This window comes from Gouania willdenowi, chromosome 11 (assembly GCF_900634775.1).
Source record: "Gouania willdenowi chromosome 11, fGouWil2.1, whole genome shotgun sequence".
In the NCBI taxonomy this organism is placed as follows: Eukaryota; Metazoa; Chordata; class Actinopteri; order Blenniiformes; family Gobiesocidae; genus Gouania; species Gouania willdenowi.
The window spans coordinates 996,146-1,010,439 of NC_041054.1; the positions used below are offsets into that span (position 1 = coordinate 996,146).

At 36.7% G+C, this 14,294-nt stretch overlaps 1 protein-coding gene across 4 annotated transcripts in view; it reads left to right on the top strand.

Moving 5' to 3' along the window:
* LOC114471770 (plectin-like) overlaps nucleotides 1-14,294 on the top strand; it is a 111,013-nt gene that overhangs the window by 56,111 nt on the left and 40,608 nt on the right. For 2 of the 4 annotated variants that reach the window (XM_028460655.1, XM_028460656.1), the window contains exons 5-7: nucleotides 9,263-9,324; nucleotides 12,471-12,485; nucleotides 13,189-13,278. In XM_028460655.1, coding sequence (XP_028316456.1) covers nucleotides 9,263-9,324; nucleotides 12,471-12,485; nucleotides 13,189-13,278 — 167 coding nt within the window. Of the gene's footprint in view, nucleotides 1-6,064; nucleotides 6,212-9,262; nucleotides 9,325-12,470; nucleotides 12,486-13,188; nucleotides 13,279-14,294 lie in introns of those variants that run through there. The other 2 variants (XM_028460658.1, XM_028460657.1) reach the window with 2 other exon arrangements.

Below are 14,294 nucleotides of genomic sequence, written 5' to 3' on the forward strand. Positions count from 1 at the left end.
TTTGATTCATTTGTTTAGTTTGTGAAGAATAAACGTGTACATGTGATTCTATCACCAGTAGAGGGAGACAGTCTGCAGAAACCTCAGCGCATAGATAATTAGTGTAAACATAGAATAGATACTATAGATAGGCTCCTCCCTCCTTCATGTGTGGCCAATTAGAATCTGCTGCTGCACTGGAGGAAAAAAATGCATTTTTGTTGATTTTTTTTTTTTTGAAATTGTTTTGATAAGAAATAAATTCCATGCAGCGATGATGATGATGATGATGATGATGATGATGATGATGGAGCTCTGACATCCTCTGAGGTAGTGACCAGGCTACACCCCACCCTATCATCTCCATCTCTGACATACTCTACGTTCTTTAGGTGGACTCTAACGTGCTGTCGCTTGCAGAGAAAAACAGGGGTTCGGGGCCCGTAGAGCCCCCCCCCCCTGTCTGTGAGGAGGGCCCGACGCGCCCTGAGCAGGAATGCTGAGTCGTAAAAAAAAAAAAAAAGACCCATCAGCTCAGATTTATCACCATGTGTTATCAGGAGCAATGCACACACACACACACACACACACACACACAATGTCTGCACTTGTGCATTTATAGTGATACAGTATCTAAAATAGGGCTGGGCAATATATCAAGATTCAAGATTTAACAAATTTTCTGTTTTGACGATATAAAAAATTACAATATCTCCTTTGTTGACACTTTTTTTCATAGCTTATTATGTATTAAAATAATTGTTTTAGAAGTCGCTGCTTTCACTAATTAAGCCGCACCACAGAACTCACTCACACGTGCTGTCCCTTAATGGAGAAAAAGCCAAAAGTGGTTCATATTGTGCAGCTGTTTGTTAATAAATGTCCCATTGGCCAATTTTTTTTGTCTTTTTATGTCCTTTTGTGTATTTATCCATTTCTTTGTATGTTGTAGGTTTTTTTTTGGTGTATTTTTGTTGTCCTATTAAGTATTTGTATAGTTTTTTGTGTATTTCTCTGTTAACGTGTTTTCACAGTGCTTTATTGTATTTGTTGTCATTTTGTGCATTTACTTGTGGGGACAGTAGTTTATTATGTTTGTTTTATTTATTTTTAACCAATCTTAAAGCACAGTGATGTTATTTTAGCCTGTGTATCATTTTGCATCAGCACATTTAACCCAGAATTTCTTTCTGGTCAAACTTTATTTGAATTAAAATTGTCCAGATTTATATCGTGTATCGCTATTTTGAGATGAAATATTGAGATCTGAATTTTGGTCGTTATCTGGAACATAATGTTGATCAGCTTCGTATCTGCTGACTATCACTGCCTAAAGGCGTAATGTGGAGGTCTGTGTTAAAGATGGAACATATGTGAGCCTTTCACTTTTCACGTCTCAACAAGCCGCTGCGTTGGAATCCCAAAAATGTCTCCTCTCCACGGCCTGATGCCAGAAACCACAGAGAGTAAAAGGATGTGAGAGAAGGTGTTGCAGGTATTTAGGGATGTTTGGAGATAGATGTGTTATTAGGAAGGTGTGACTTTGTTCCTATATTTCAGGAATTTCTGCAGGAATAAAGTCATAAAAACAACAGATTCTATTAAGTTACGGCAGGTTTGTGTCCTGCAAATGACAGTTTTTAACCATTAAATCCACATTAATTTATAAAAGACTTTGATTATTTGTCATTATTAACTCTTTAACATCCAGAGGGCCTGGAGCTAGACATTTTCAGATTTTTTAAGTTCTAATAAAAGCTTTAATTCACAAAATTAGAGGCTTTTTTTTTAGGCTTTTTCATGTTCTCAGGGTCAAAAAACAACATGGGAAAGAAAACAGGTTTTTCATTTCATTTCATTTATCTATTTGTTCTTATTTACTTGAATTGTTAACGCTATAGACAAGAAAATAACTATTGTTTTCATACACTTATTAAAGTAAATCTTGAGTCCAGACTTAGTTTTAAACATGTGGCAATAATTCAGTGTTAAAACTTTGGGCCTAATTTAGTTTCTGTCGACTAAATTTGATTTTTTCCCTCTAACTTTCCACACATACAGTATCTTTCTCTGGTTTATATCTGGCTTATTTAATGTAATGCCCAACATACTGCTACCTTAACTTTAGTAGTTCCTGCAGCACTGCTGAGCATAGGGGCCTCTTACGGTGGGATTTTGTCTGTCCCCCCTACCCTGTGTGTAAACCAGGGTAGGGGGCTTTTCTGTTGCCCCAGACCCCCTACAACACTCTCCCTACGTCGTGAAAAATTCCTGGTGAGAACCTTATTATCCTAGTAGTGACTCACGCTCTTCATCTTGATTTAGTCCCAATAGTAACTACATTTGTCAAAAATTGTTGAAAAAAAGTTTACCAATCAAATGTTTATGTGACTAAATAAGTAACATTCCTCTGTGTTCGGCTTGTTTCAGCCACTTTTTAACACTGTTCTTGGTTTTTATGATGTCGTTAGACAACAACCTTCAAAGAGGAGTAAAACATAGGGTGACCATCTGTACGGTTTTACCCAGACATCCGTACGGATTTTAAAAACTAATGACCATGAACGCATCTCTGGAACATGTCATTTTAAAGGCAGTGGCCATCCGTACGGTTACCGTATCAATATACCGACATTCTACCTGTACGCAGCGCCCATATGTGGCCAGTTTAGGTCACGTGATAGGTCAGTCATTGGTCAGTTTAGGTCACATGATCGGTCAGTCATTGGCCAGTTTAGGTCACATGATAGGTCAGTCATTGGCCAGTTTAGGTTGCGTGACTAAGACTAAATCTTATCCTAGCGCTAACCTTAACCTTAACCCTAAGACGCTACTTACTTTTACTTTGGTAACTGTACCAACAGAAATGTACAAATAGACACTTTCTTATTTTAAAAGACTGTAGCTCTGCTAATATTTGTTCCATCTGAGAAATTCCACCAGTTTCTGAAAGCTCAGGAGTTGCTCCTTATATGTAACATCATAAAGAATAAATAAAGATGCTGCTTTGTTTTGATGAAGTTGTTACAAACAGGCAGAGATGGATTTAAAGAGACCAGATACCACTTAGGAAGTTAAGGGTAAAACAAGTGAAAGTTCTGGATGAATATATCTTCTTCTGTTTTTCTGTAGCTAGTCTTTATATGTGTACAATCATTTTTAAGTTATTTATCTACTATATTGTATTTTGCCATTACAAAGTAGCGTCAAGAAAATTTACTTAAGTACTTTTGGAGTATGCCATGGCAGGACATGGTGTTTTCTTTTTTGGAAATCAACATATGGTTACCCTGGTGATACAGGAACCATTTACTGTAAACCTGTTTCCAGAGGTTCATGTGAGGTCGTCCTCGTGTCTACAGAGTCTCATTATTTCTGACGGCTCAGGTCACTAATCCAGAGGACGTGCTTCTCTGTGGACCAGACGGGTTAGATCCAAACCAGTGGAGCCTAAAGCAGCCACTGGTGTGTGTGTGCGTGTGTGTGTGTGTGTGTGTGTGTGTGTGTGTGTGTGTGTGTGTGTGTGTGTGTGTGTGTGTGTGTGTGTGTGTGTGTGTGTGTGTGTGTGTATGTGTGTGTGTGTGTGTGTGTGTGTGTGTGTGTGTGTGTGTGTGTGTGTGTGTGTGTGTGCGTGGTCACAATGGGATGCCTGTTTCTGAAGACGCAGTCATTTTATCAAACCTTCAAAGGTTTCGTCTCTGTCAATAAGTCACAGCAGATACTGAAGGTTTCTATTGGGGCGTTGACTGTAGGGGGCGTTGACTGTAGGGGGCGTTGACTGTAGGGGGCGTTCCAACCGTCTGATAAAAACACACATTAATGAGAACAACCTGCGGGATTTCACTTTCATGTGAAGCCTTTAGTTTTTACTCGTTCTCCGTAGAGTCTTCAATAATCTGCTAAACCGATTCAAACCAAAACCTGAAAAACAAAAAGACGAATCAAAAGCACCTCAGAAACTCTACGAATACAAATACCATGAATTTGACTCCATTCCATAGTTATCTTTCAAAAAATAGTTGATTCTTTTTTTGCTTCATATTTGATGGGTTTTTCTAATGTGATTGGTACATTTAATTAAAATGATCATTATGATATTTTTTCAATGAGCTGAACACATGTTGCACACGTTGGTGTTCCTCTAGGAAAACCTTTACCGTCATTGAGGTTTTGTAACAGCTCTTTCACAGTGATTGTGACATAGAGGATAATGTGTCTGAAACTTTATAGTTAATAAACCCAAATATGTTTCTATGAGAGGAAAGGAGGGGCCACCAACATCTATTCTGTGACACTATCTCTAAAACTGAAAGTTTCACTCCTCCTCTTTTCTTATCGGGGCTTATTTATTCTTTTTGTTTCATTTGGATAAAGAGCTGCCATGCAAGCACGGGGTCAAATTGACCCCAGATGAACAGCAATGTGTGTTTGCACATTTAAAAAAATATATCATGATAATTATAATTATATAATGCTTAATTATTGTACCCATCAAATTAGGAAAAGGCATGAAATATGAAGCAAAACAACAAAAGTGAACTACTATTTTTTTTTAATGATACACATTGAATGGGGTCTAATTGACCCCAATTATAATAGGGGCGTTAATTAAGTAAACGAAGTAAAAATAATTGGTAACACTTTACTTGATGGTTTATACATAAGGCTGACATTATGCTATCATTAGCATGAATCTGGTGTCATTAAGTGTCTTTCGCTAAATTATGACACCTTTAGAGCTATGTTGGCATTTTTTGAGTTAGGTGGAGGGATCTAATGTGGTTAGATAGGGTTAGGGTAACGAACAACACTTAGTGACATCTTATTCATAGTAATGACACATAATGACAGCGTAATACAGAAGTAGGCAACTGGCGGCCCCCAAAGTAAACATACAAAATGACCAAAAAATATATAAAACAAAAGCAAGAATACATTGAAAAATACAGAAAATGACAACATAGCAGGAAAATACATTACAAGAAAAACACAGAAAATACTCTAAAAACACACAAAACTACAACAAAAATGTACAAAACGACAACAGTACTACACAAAATGACTCAAAATAATAATTGAGATTACAGAAAATTACACAAAAAGACAAGAAACACACAAACAATACTTTAAAAAATGCAAAATGACAACACAAATACACAATATGATGACAAAAACGAAAAATACACAAAAGGACTATAGAAATGCACAAAAAGCACACAAAATAACAATGAAAACTCTGGTAATTATTCTAAATGCTGACATGAATGTTAATAATGAGGCCCTTTGATCAAACAACACGTTTTTGTGGCCCCCGTTGTGTGGAAGTGCCCACCTCTGGCGTAATGTCAGTTTTTGTGTATAAAACTCAAAGTACAGTGTTACCAGCTAATTATGTAAAATGAAGCTTTCAGTAAAAAAGAGTCAAACCAACAAACTCAGGATTTATTCATTGCTAAATAAAAAAAATTCCTAATAGTGACACGTTCCACACCACTGACACATTCTTACACCTTTGGGTGTTCTTCTATAACACTGTACCTGCAGAGCTGTGGGTGGGTGCTGTGGCCTTAGGTGGTGGGTGTGATGTTGTGGGTGGGGTCCGCCCGCAGAGAATCTCCCCTCTGTGTCTGTGGGTACTGACTGACTGACTGACTGACAGCGTGGCCCGCGGGCAGGCATTTTGTGTGAGCTGGTGGAAAACAGCAAATAGTTGTGTCAGAGGCAGCAAATGGAGAAAAGGGAGGGTGAACTGGAACACTCCCCTGTGTGTGTGTGTGTGTGTGTGTGTGTGTGTGTGTGTGCGTGTGTGTGTGTGTGTGTGTGTGTGTGTGTGTGTGTGTGTGTGTGTGTGTGTGTGTGTGGGTGTGTGGGTGGGTGGGTGGGTGGGTGGGTGGGTGGGTGGGTGTGTGTGTGTGTGTGTGTGTGTGTGTGTGTGTGTGTGTGTGTGTGTGTGTGTGTGTGTGTGTGCGTGCGTGCGTGCGTGCGTGCGTGCGTGCGTGCGTGCGTGCGTGCGTGCGTGCGTGCGTGCGTGCGTGCGTGTGTGGCAGCTCAGTGTTAGAGGCTGACCTCAGAGGTTTCAGTTGAGGGTTGTGATAAGCGTGTTGCTAGAGTAGCAGCATGGCGATGGAGCAGCGCTTCAGGAACTATTCTTCTGACAGTGTGAGCAGTGACGGGGTCTTCGTAGAGGACTCACACTATCAGGGGATCCTCAAGGCCATGAGTTACAAGAAAGGTAGAGTTCACCTGTCCATCAACTTCTGTTTAAACACAGTCCTGCTGCTCCTGCTGCTCCTGCTCCTCCTGCTGCTCATTCGAGTCGTTTTTATTCTGCTTTCATGTGCTGAAAATGAAGTTTAAGGTTAAAGTGCTTCAGTTTAAACACTAAACACTACAGGTCGTTTGCATCCTTTCTATCAGCAGAGCCACACCCCTTTATACGTCCACTCTTCTCCTCTTTCTATTGTAACAAGAATGAAAACTCTGCATTTTAATCTTTAGAGAAAAATTCACTTAAGTTCTTTTAAACTTTTTCAATATTCAAATGCTTTAACCAAATAAGTTCCATGTTGACATTCAGAGTTAAAGCTGTACACACATCATTTTAAAAACACACAGCAGGGTTTGTCTCACCACAATCAAACACTTTTATTCAGGCTTCATTTCCAGCCTTTATAGACATTTGATGGATTATGTTTTTATTACATGTCACCTCCTCAACGCTGCCTTATCGCTGATATCGTCCGTTGGCAAACATTGTGATGTTTTCCCGTGGGTGGATTTTTATGGTGCTTGGAATGTAAAAACTCAGTCACTGTTTCATAACTGACTTATCTTTAACATTTAGCTAATTTTTCACACATTTGAGACAGAAAGTCATGTAAAACAGTATGTTCTATATCATTGTTAAAAATGTGTAGACTATAAATGTTAAATCTAAATCTAAATGTTAAATGTAAATATAAGTTAAATGTTAAATGTAAAAGTTAAATCTAAATGTTCAATGTAAATCTAAATGTAAAAAATAAATATACATGTTAAATTTAAATGTAAAGTTAAATATAAATGTTAAATGTAAATCTCAATATAAATGTAAAATTTTAATCTAAATGTTAAATCTAAATGTTTAATCTAAATTCAAATGTTAAATTGAAATCTAAATTTTAAATGTAAATGTAAAAGTTAATTATAAATGTTGAATGTAAATCTAAATGTTAAATCTCAATATTAAATCTAAATGTAAAATAAAAAATAAATGTTAAATGTGAATCTACATTTTTAATCTAAATATAAATGTTAAAAGTAAATCAAATGTTAAATCTAAATATTAAATCTAAATGTAAAAGTAAAAAAATAAATGTTAAATGTAAATCTAAATTTTTAATCTAAATATAAATGTTAAAAGTAAATCTAAATGTTAAATCTAAATATTAAATCTAAATGTAAAAGTAAAAAATAAATGTCAAAATGTAAATCTAAATTTTTAATCTAAATAGAAATGTTAAAGGTAAATCTAAATGCTAAATCTTGGTACCTGGAGAGCTGATTCACACCCAAAGGTGTCAGAAAACTCTGTCTCGGCTCTGCATGACTTACACACAGGTGTAAAGGTGTAACCAGAGCTCAGGAGGATTCCTCTGACATCCCTCAGATGTGCAGCAACATGTTGGAACTCGCAGGACTGTTGTACTTTTCTTTAGATTGATTACAACCATGGACGACTCTAATTTAATCAACACGCTGCGACTCTGGGTGACAGAGTGCATGTTTACCACGACCCCCAGATGTGAAAACAAACGATTACTGTGAAATGTCTCGTGGATGATTCGATCATCTGAGAAACAAAGCCACTCAGACGGATGTGACAGATAAAGAGGAAACGCAGAAACCAGATGAACATCTCAGGACGCCAACGCCCTACGTACGGTTCCCTGTGACTCACACACAACCTCCAAAAGCTTATCAAACGTCCCTGTTATTTCATTTCAAGGATGAATGACTTTTCAGGCTGGAGGAGTTTAGTTAAAAACAATTAGCCGCTATGCTAGCAGCTGCTGGTAGTGATTTTCTAGGTTAGATTTGTATCTTTATGTGAGGAATCAGTAGAGAACAAACAACAGATCCACAGATTACTGCTAGTGCCTGAGGAAACGTGTTCTGTTGGTTTTCCTTTCATATCCAGAACTAACGATATTAAATCTCCTGAAGAATTATATGATGTCATCGCAGACGCGTGGCTGAGTGATTTATAACGTTGTGGTTTTAAAACTTCACTGATTCACTATAGAAAATGTTTTTACAAGGAGAAACTTTTACATTTACATTTATTTTTCATGTTTACACATTTTTAATAGAGCAGTGGTTCTCAAACCCCCCCCCGACAACATTTTGATTATAAAACTATTGAAAAACATTTTGATATCAATCATTTCTGGCGACTCACAAAGACCTTTTTTATAGAATTAGTTTTTTGTCATGTTTCAGCTCATATATTTATTTATATAGTTATATTTTTACTGCATTTTAGTTGAACTGAATACAGTTGTTTAAGATTGTGTGTTGTTTTAATAAAAAATAAAAAAATAAATTCAGGTGACCCCACATGGGGTCCCAACCCCACAGTTGAAAAACACTGATTTAGTGTTTTCCTGAATAGATTTATTTCTATAGTTTGTATAATTTAAGTCATCTCACACCTGGGCTGGAACCAAGACGGACACTTTATTTGTTAATTTCCCTCTCTCTCTAGTACCCCCTGTAAGTGCCATCACGTACCCAGTGGTACACGTACCCCCATTTGAGAACCACTGATATACAACGTGCTGTTTGACATGAATTTGTCTCAAATGAAAGAAAAATTAGCTAAAGTATGTCAGCTATGAAACAGTGACTGAGTTTTTACGTTCGACATCACATACATTTGTTCGAAAAATGATGTAAAAGGTTGAAAATGATGGTCCAACGTTAGTTTTGATCTTCACTGTAAACAAGCTCTTATTGTCATTGTCAGAAGTTGTGTTTAAGTTTTACTGTTTCTCACTTTGAAGATGGTTTTAGGACTGAGAAGGTGCAAATGCTCCACTAGATCCTTTTATTTTGAAAGGCCGTCGTTGTATCACGATTTATCATTGGGGTGTTTCTACCCCTGACCTTTGACCCTGTGAGGGACCTTCATGTTGTCCATGAGTGGATGGACGGGCCAATCAAATCAAATGAATCCCAAACCATTTAAAACATTTAAAAAGTCTGAAATATGCTTTAATTTTTATTTTCTGTGTTTCTCCAGACGAACGAGACCGAGTCCAGAAAAAGACCTTCACAAAATGGGTCAACAAACACCTGATAAAGGTAGGATCACGTCCTCTCATGGAATCTTTTCCACAGTGGTCTAGACCTGGGGTTCTCAACCTTAGGGTCAGGACCCCATTTGGGGTCATAAGACACTTTGAGGAGGGGTCACCAGATGCCTTCAAGAAACAAAGTGTATTGTTTGAGCCATTATTGCTTATTTTTACCCTTTTTCTAAAACTCCACCAAACTTTCCATATTTTAACCTATTTTCATCACTATTTTTGCTACATTACTCTATTTCTGCCGCGTCTCCATCACATTTTAATGCCCTTTCTGCGCATTTTTACCACTTTTAAAACATTTTCAGCACTTATAAACACTTTTCATCCTAATGTCACATATATTGACCCATTATTGTCACTTTTAACCTCTTTTCACCAGATTTCATGATTATTTTTGCCAATTTAACCTCATTCACCATTTGTCCTGCCCATTATTTGCCAGTTTAAACTAATTGTTCTAATATTGACACTTTGAACCCTTTTTAACTCTTTTTCTGTCTGTTTTTATCCACTCTAATTTTTAATTTTTAACTAATTTCTATGGTTTTTAAAATCCCATTTCACCAACTTTTCCACCATTTTTGGTCATTTTGAACCATTTTATTAGTGATTAAAACCAGGATTTCCATCTTTAAGATGACTATAATAATAATAATAAACGTTCCTGGATAACAGTGGATATTATTCAGATGAATAAATAAATGTGGTTATCACAGATTCATAGAACAATGGACCATCATTTTACTGACTTTATGGATGGACCCCAAAAATCTCTCCCCTTTATTCCCCCTTATAGATGGTCCTGTCTCTATGTGGGGTTCCCTGGTCTCTGGACCCTTTATTTTAGGGGTCGAGGGCTGAACAGGTTGAGAACCACTGGTCTAGACGAGATAGTCTGTCCTTATGTCACCTTCCAGATCCTTCTGTTAAACTCAGCCCTAATACTTATACACACACACGCACACACACACACACTTACTCACGTTACACACACACACACACATCCTCAGACAGAAGCTCGTCTGTGTGATTAACAGGGTGCCAGACACAGCTGATGCTTCCTTATGTTTAAAAGAAGTGAAGGAATGCTGGAAACTGTCCAATCTGGCAACCCTCCTGATGAGTCTGAGTTTGGCTGCTTGAAGTGAAACTAGTCAAACGTCCGACTCTCAGGGAAATGTCGCGTTTTTAGGTTTTACTGATGCCATGTGTGTTAAGAATGTGCGTGAGAGGGTGAATCATCAGCACCTGGAGACGCCAACATCAGGTTTCACATCTGGGATCCACACTATGGGCTCTGTACAGATGCAAAAATATCTCCATATAATTATAATGTAGCTGGAAATCTCACTGTAGCACTTTGAAGGCGTTTTTGTGATTTTTGTACTCATTCAAACCGTTTAAATCACACTTAACTCATTTTAAGTTTTTAAAACTCACTTTAAAAACAATTAAACTATAACACACTAAACTTTAAAAAAAAAAGAAGTAAAATATACCTGAAACTCTTTTAAACATATCAAATTACACTTCATACTCATTTACACCAAGTACAATATACATGAAAGTTATTCATACTCAATAAAACACACTTTAAAGTATTTTAAGTAAATTAAAATACGCTTTAAACAAATTTAAACCAAATAAAGTTATTTAAACCCAAAAAACATAATTTAAACTCATTTGAACCCATTTAACAGACTTTAAAATTATTTAAACCTATTAAAATGTACTTGAAACTAATCTAAATACATTAAAACACACTTTAAACACATTTAAACATAATGAAATAAACATGAAGCTTGAAAAAGACACTTTCAGTTGAAACTTATCTAAACATATTCAAATATACTTAAAACTCATCAACATATTAAACTACACTTTATACTCATTTAAACTGAGTAAAATATACGTGAAAATTATTCAAACCCAAAAAAGTTATACTTTAAACTCATTTTATCCCATTAAAACACATTTTAAACATATTTAAACATTTGAACCCATTAAAACAGACTTTATAAGCAATGAAACCTAATCAGATATACTTGAAATTAATTTAAACACATTAAAACACACTTTCAACATATTTAAACATGTTTAAATCCACTTTGAACTCATTTAAACCTATAAACATATACTTGAAACTAACTCAAACCCATTAAAACTTATCTAAACATATTCAAATATACTTAAAACTCATTCATACTTATTTAAACCTAGTATTTCCTCACTTAAAATTATTTTACACCCATTATTTCAATGTCAATGTCATTAAAACACTTTAAAGACACTCTAAAGTAGCTTAGTCATCAGAGGCCGCCCTAGGCACGCTCTGATTGGCTGATTCCTCTGATTGGACCGTCTTCAGCCAATAGGGTGTTTCATAAGAACCAAAATTAGCACTTTCTACTCACCCGTAATTTAATTCTAATTACCCTACAATGTTTAAATCCCTATATTTACCACAGGACTCCATGATAATAGTGTTTACTTTCTCTGTGGCTCCGCCCCCTCAGTGTTTGAGCGTTAATCCCATCATGGTCTGTTTTCACAGCAGAGCTGAGGTGTGTTAAAGTGAGGAATGTCTGACGTTCTCCACGTTCCACAAAATACTTACTTATTTGTTTTACCTGAAAACAGACGCTCAGCGATTCAGCTGGTTGGGCCACTGGGGGGGTCACTGGGGGGGTAACTGGGGGGGGCACTGGGGGGGGTCACTGGGGGGGGGTTGGAACCATTACATTCATGTTATAATAAAGGATGGAAATGCTTTAATGTATAAATTACTATAAAAAAACAACAACTTCTGATGTCTTTATCTGATTTAACTTTCATCTTTACCATCGTCTCATCTCACTCTCTCTCCTGTCCCTGTGTCCTGTTCCTGTTTGCTGTCCCTGTGTCCTGTTCCTGTTTCCTGTGTCCTGTTTCCTGTGTCCTGTCCCTGTGTCCTGTCCCTGTCCCTGTCCCTGTTTCCTGTTCCTGTTTCCTGTTTCCTGTTTCCTGTTTCCTGTCCCTGTTTCCTGTTTCCTGTCCCTGTTTCCTGTCCCTGTTTCCTGTGTCCTGTTTCCTGTTCCTGTTTCCTGTCCCTGTTTCCTGTTCCTGTTTCCTGTCCCTGTGTCCTGTTCCTATTTCCATCAGCACTGGAAGGTAGAGGTACGTGTTGATTCCATTCTCTGAGCTGCATGTCTTTCCTTCACTCACTGTTTGTCCTGTTCACCTTTGACCTTTTATTTCTCTTTTTTTTCTCACTCATGTGATGCTGTTTAATCAGAATCGACTGCTTCACTAACACAGTTTGACTGTATGTAGATTTCCATGGACACATGAGCCGATTTACTGAAATTACTCAAGGTTTTCTTAAATCTACCTTGAAAGACAATATCGTACAAAAATAATGTATTATTGTCCATGTGGTTTAAAAATCAGTGTGTGTGTGTGTGTGTGTGTGTGTGTGTGTGTGTGTGTGTGTGTGTGTGTGTGTGTGTGTGTGTGTGTTCACTATATCATGATCATTTTTTTTTTGCTTAATCCATCGTACTCATTAAATTGGGGAAAGTCATGAATTTTGAAAGAAAAAAAAGGCAACTTTTATTTTTTGAATGACAAACATTGAATGGGGTCAATTTGACCCCAATAATAACAGGAGAGTTAATGAGGTGATTAGTAGAGTTTAGTGTTGACTGGTTTGTGTTCATGTTTTTAATGTGGTTGATTATGAGGCATCATTTTGGATTGATTTGATTAACGAAAAGGTGTGTGTGTGTGTGTGTGTGTGTGTGTGTGCGTATGTGTGCGTGTGTGTGCGCGCGTGTGTGTGTGCGTGCGTGTGTGTATGCGTGTGTGCGTGTGTGTGTAGGCGCAGCGACACGTCACCGACCTGTACGAGGACCTCAGAGATGGACACAACCTGATCTCCCTCCTGGAGGTGCTCTCTGGAGAGACACTGGTGAGTCCTTCTATACCACGCCCCCCCCCCCCCCCCCCCCCCCCCCAACCCCCTCCCCCACTGTGTTACGTGTCCACTGCACTCAGTGTGTTTTCAGCTGCTCTCACTTTGTTTGTTTATCTGAGTCACATGTTGTTGTTGTTGTTGTCGTTATCTTCACTTTTGCATGAGTCGTCTTTGATTCTTCAGAGACTTTCGCATATTTCAGTGACGTGTGGTGAGGGTTGATGGCTAGAAATAATAATAATAATGATAAGAATAATAATAATGATAATAATAATAATGATAATAATCATAATGATAATGATAATGATGATGATAATGATGATAATAACAATAATAATAATAATGATAATGATAATGATGATGATGATGATGATGATGATAATGATAATGATAATAATAACAATAACAATAATAATAATAATAATGAAAATGATAATGATAATAATGATGATGATGATGATGATGATGATGATGATGATGATGATAATGATAATAATAACAATAACAATAATAATAATAATGAAAATGATAATGATAATAATGATGATGATGATAATAATAATGATAATGATAATAATAATGATAATGATGATGATGATGATGATGATGATGATGATAATGATAATAATAATAATGATAATAATAATGATAATGATAATGATAATGATGATGATGATGATGATGATAATGATAACAATAACAATGATAATTATAATGATAATAATGATAATGATGATAATGATAATGATAATGATAATGATAATGATGATGATAATAATAATGATAATGATAATGATAATAAAAGTCCTCATGCTGATCCTTCTTGACAAAATTGTCCAAAGTTAAAATCACACAAACCCTGAGGATAGAAGGAGCTCTGGGTGGGAGTTCTTCAACAGTCTGTGATTTACTCTCTAACTTCAGCCACCAGAGCGTGTCAGCGCACTGTTTAAGGGAGAGTAAAGGTCCCTTAGGAGAGCTCTTCTTCTCTGCTTCATTGTCTACTACCA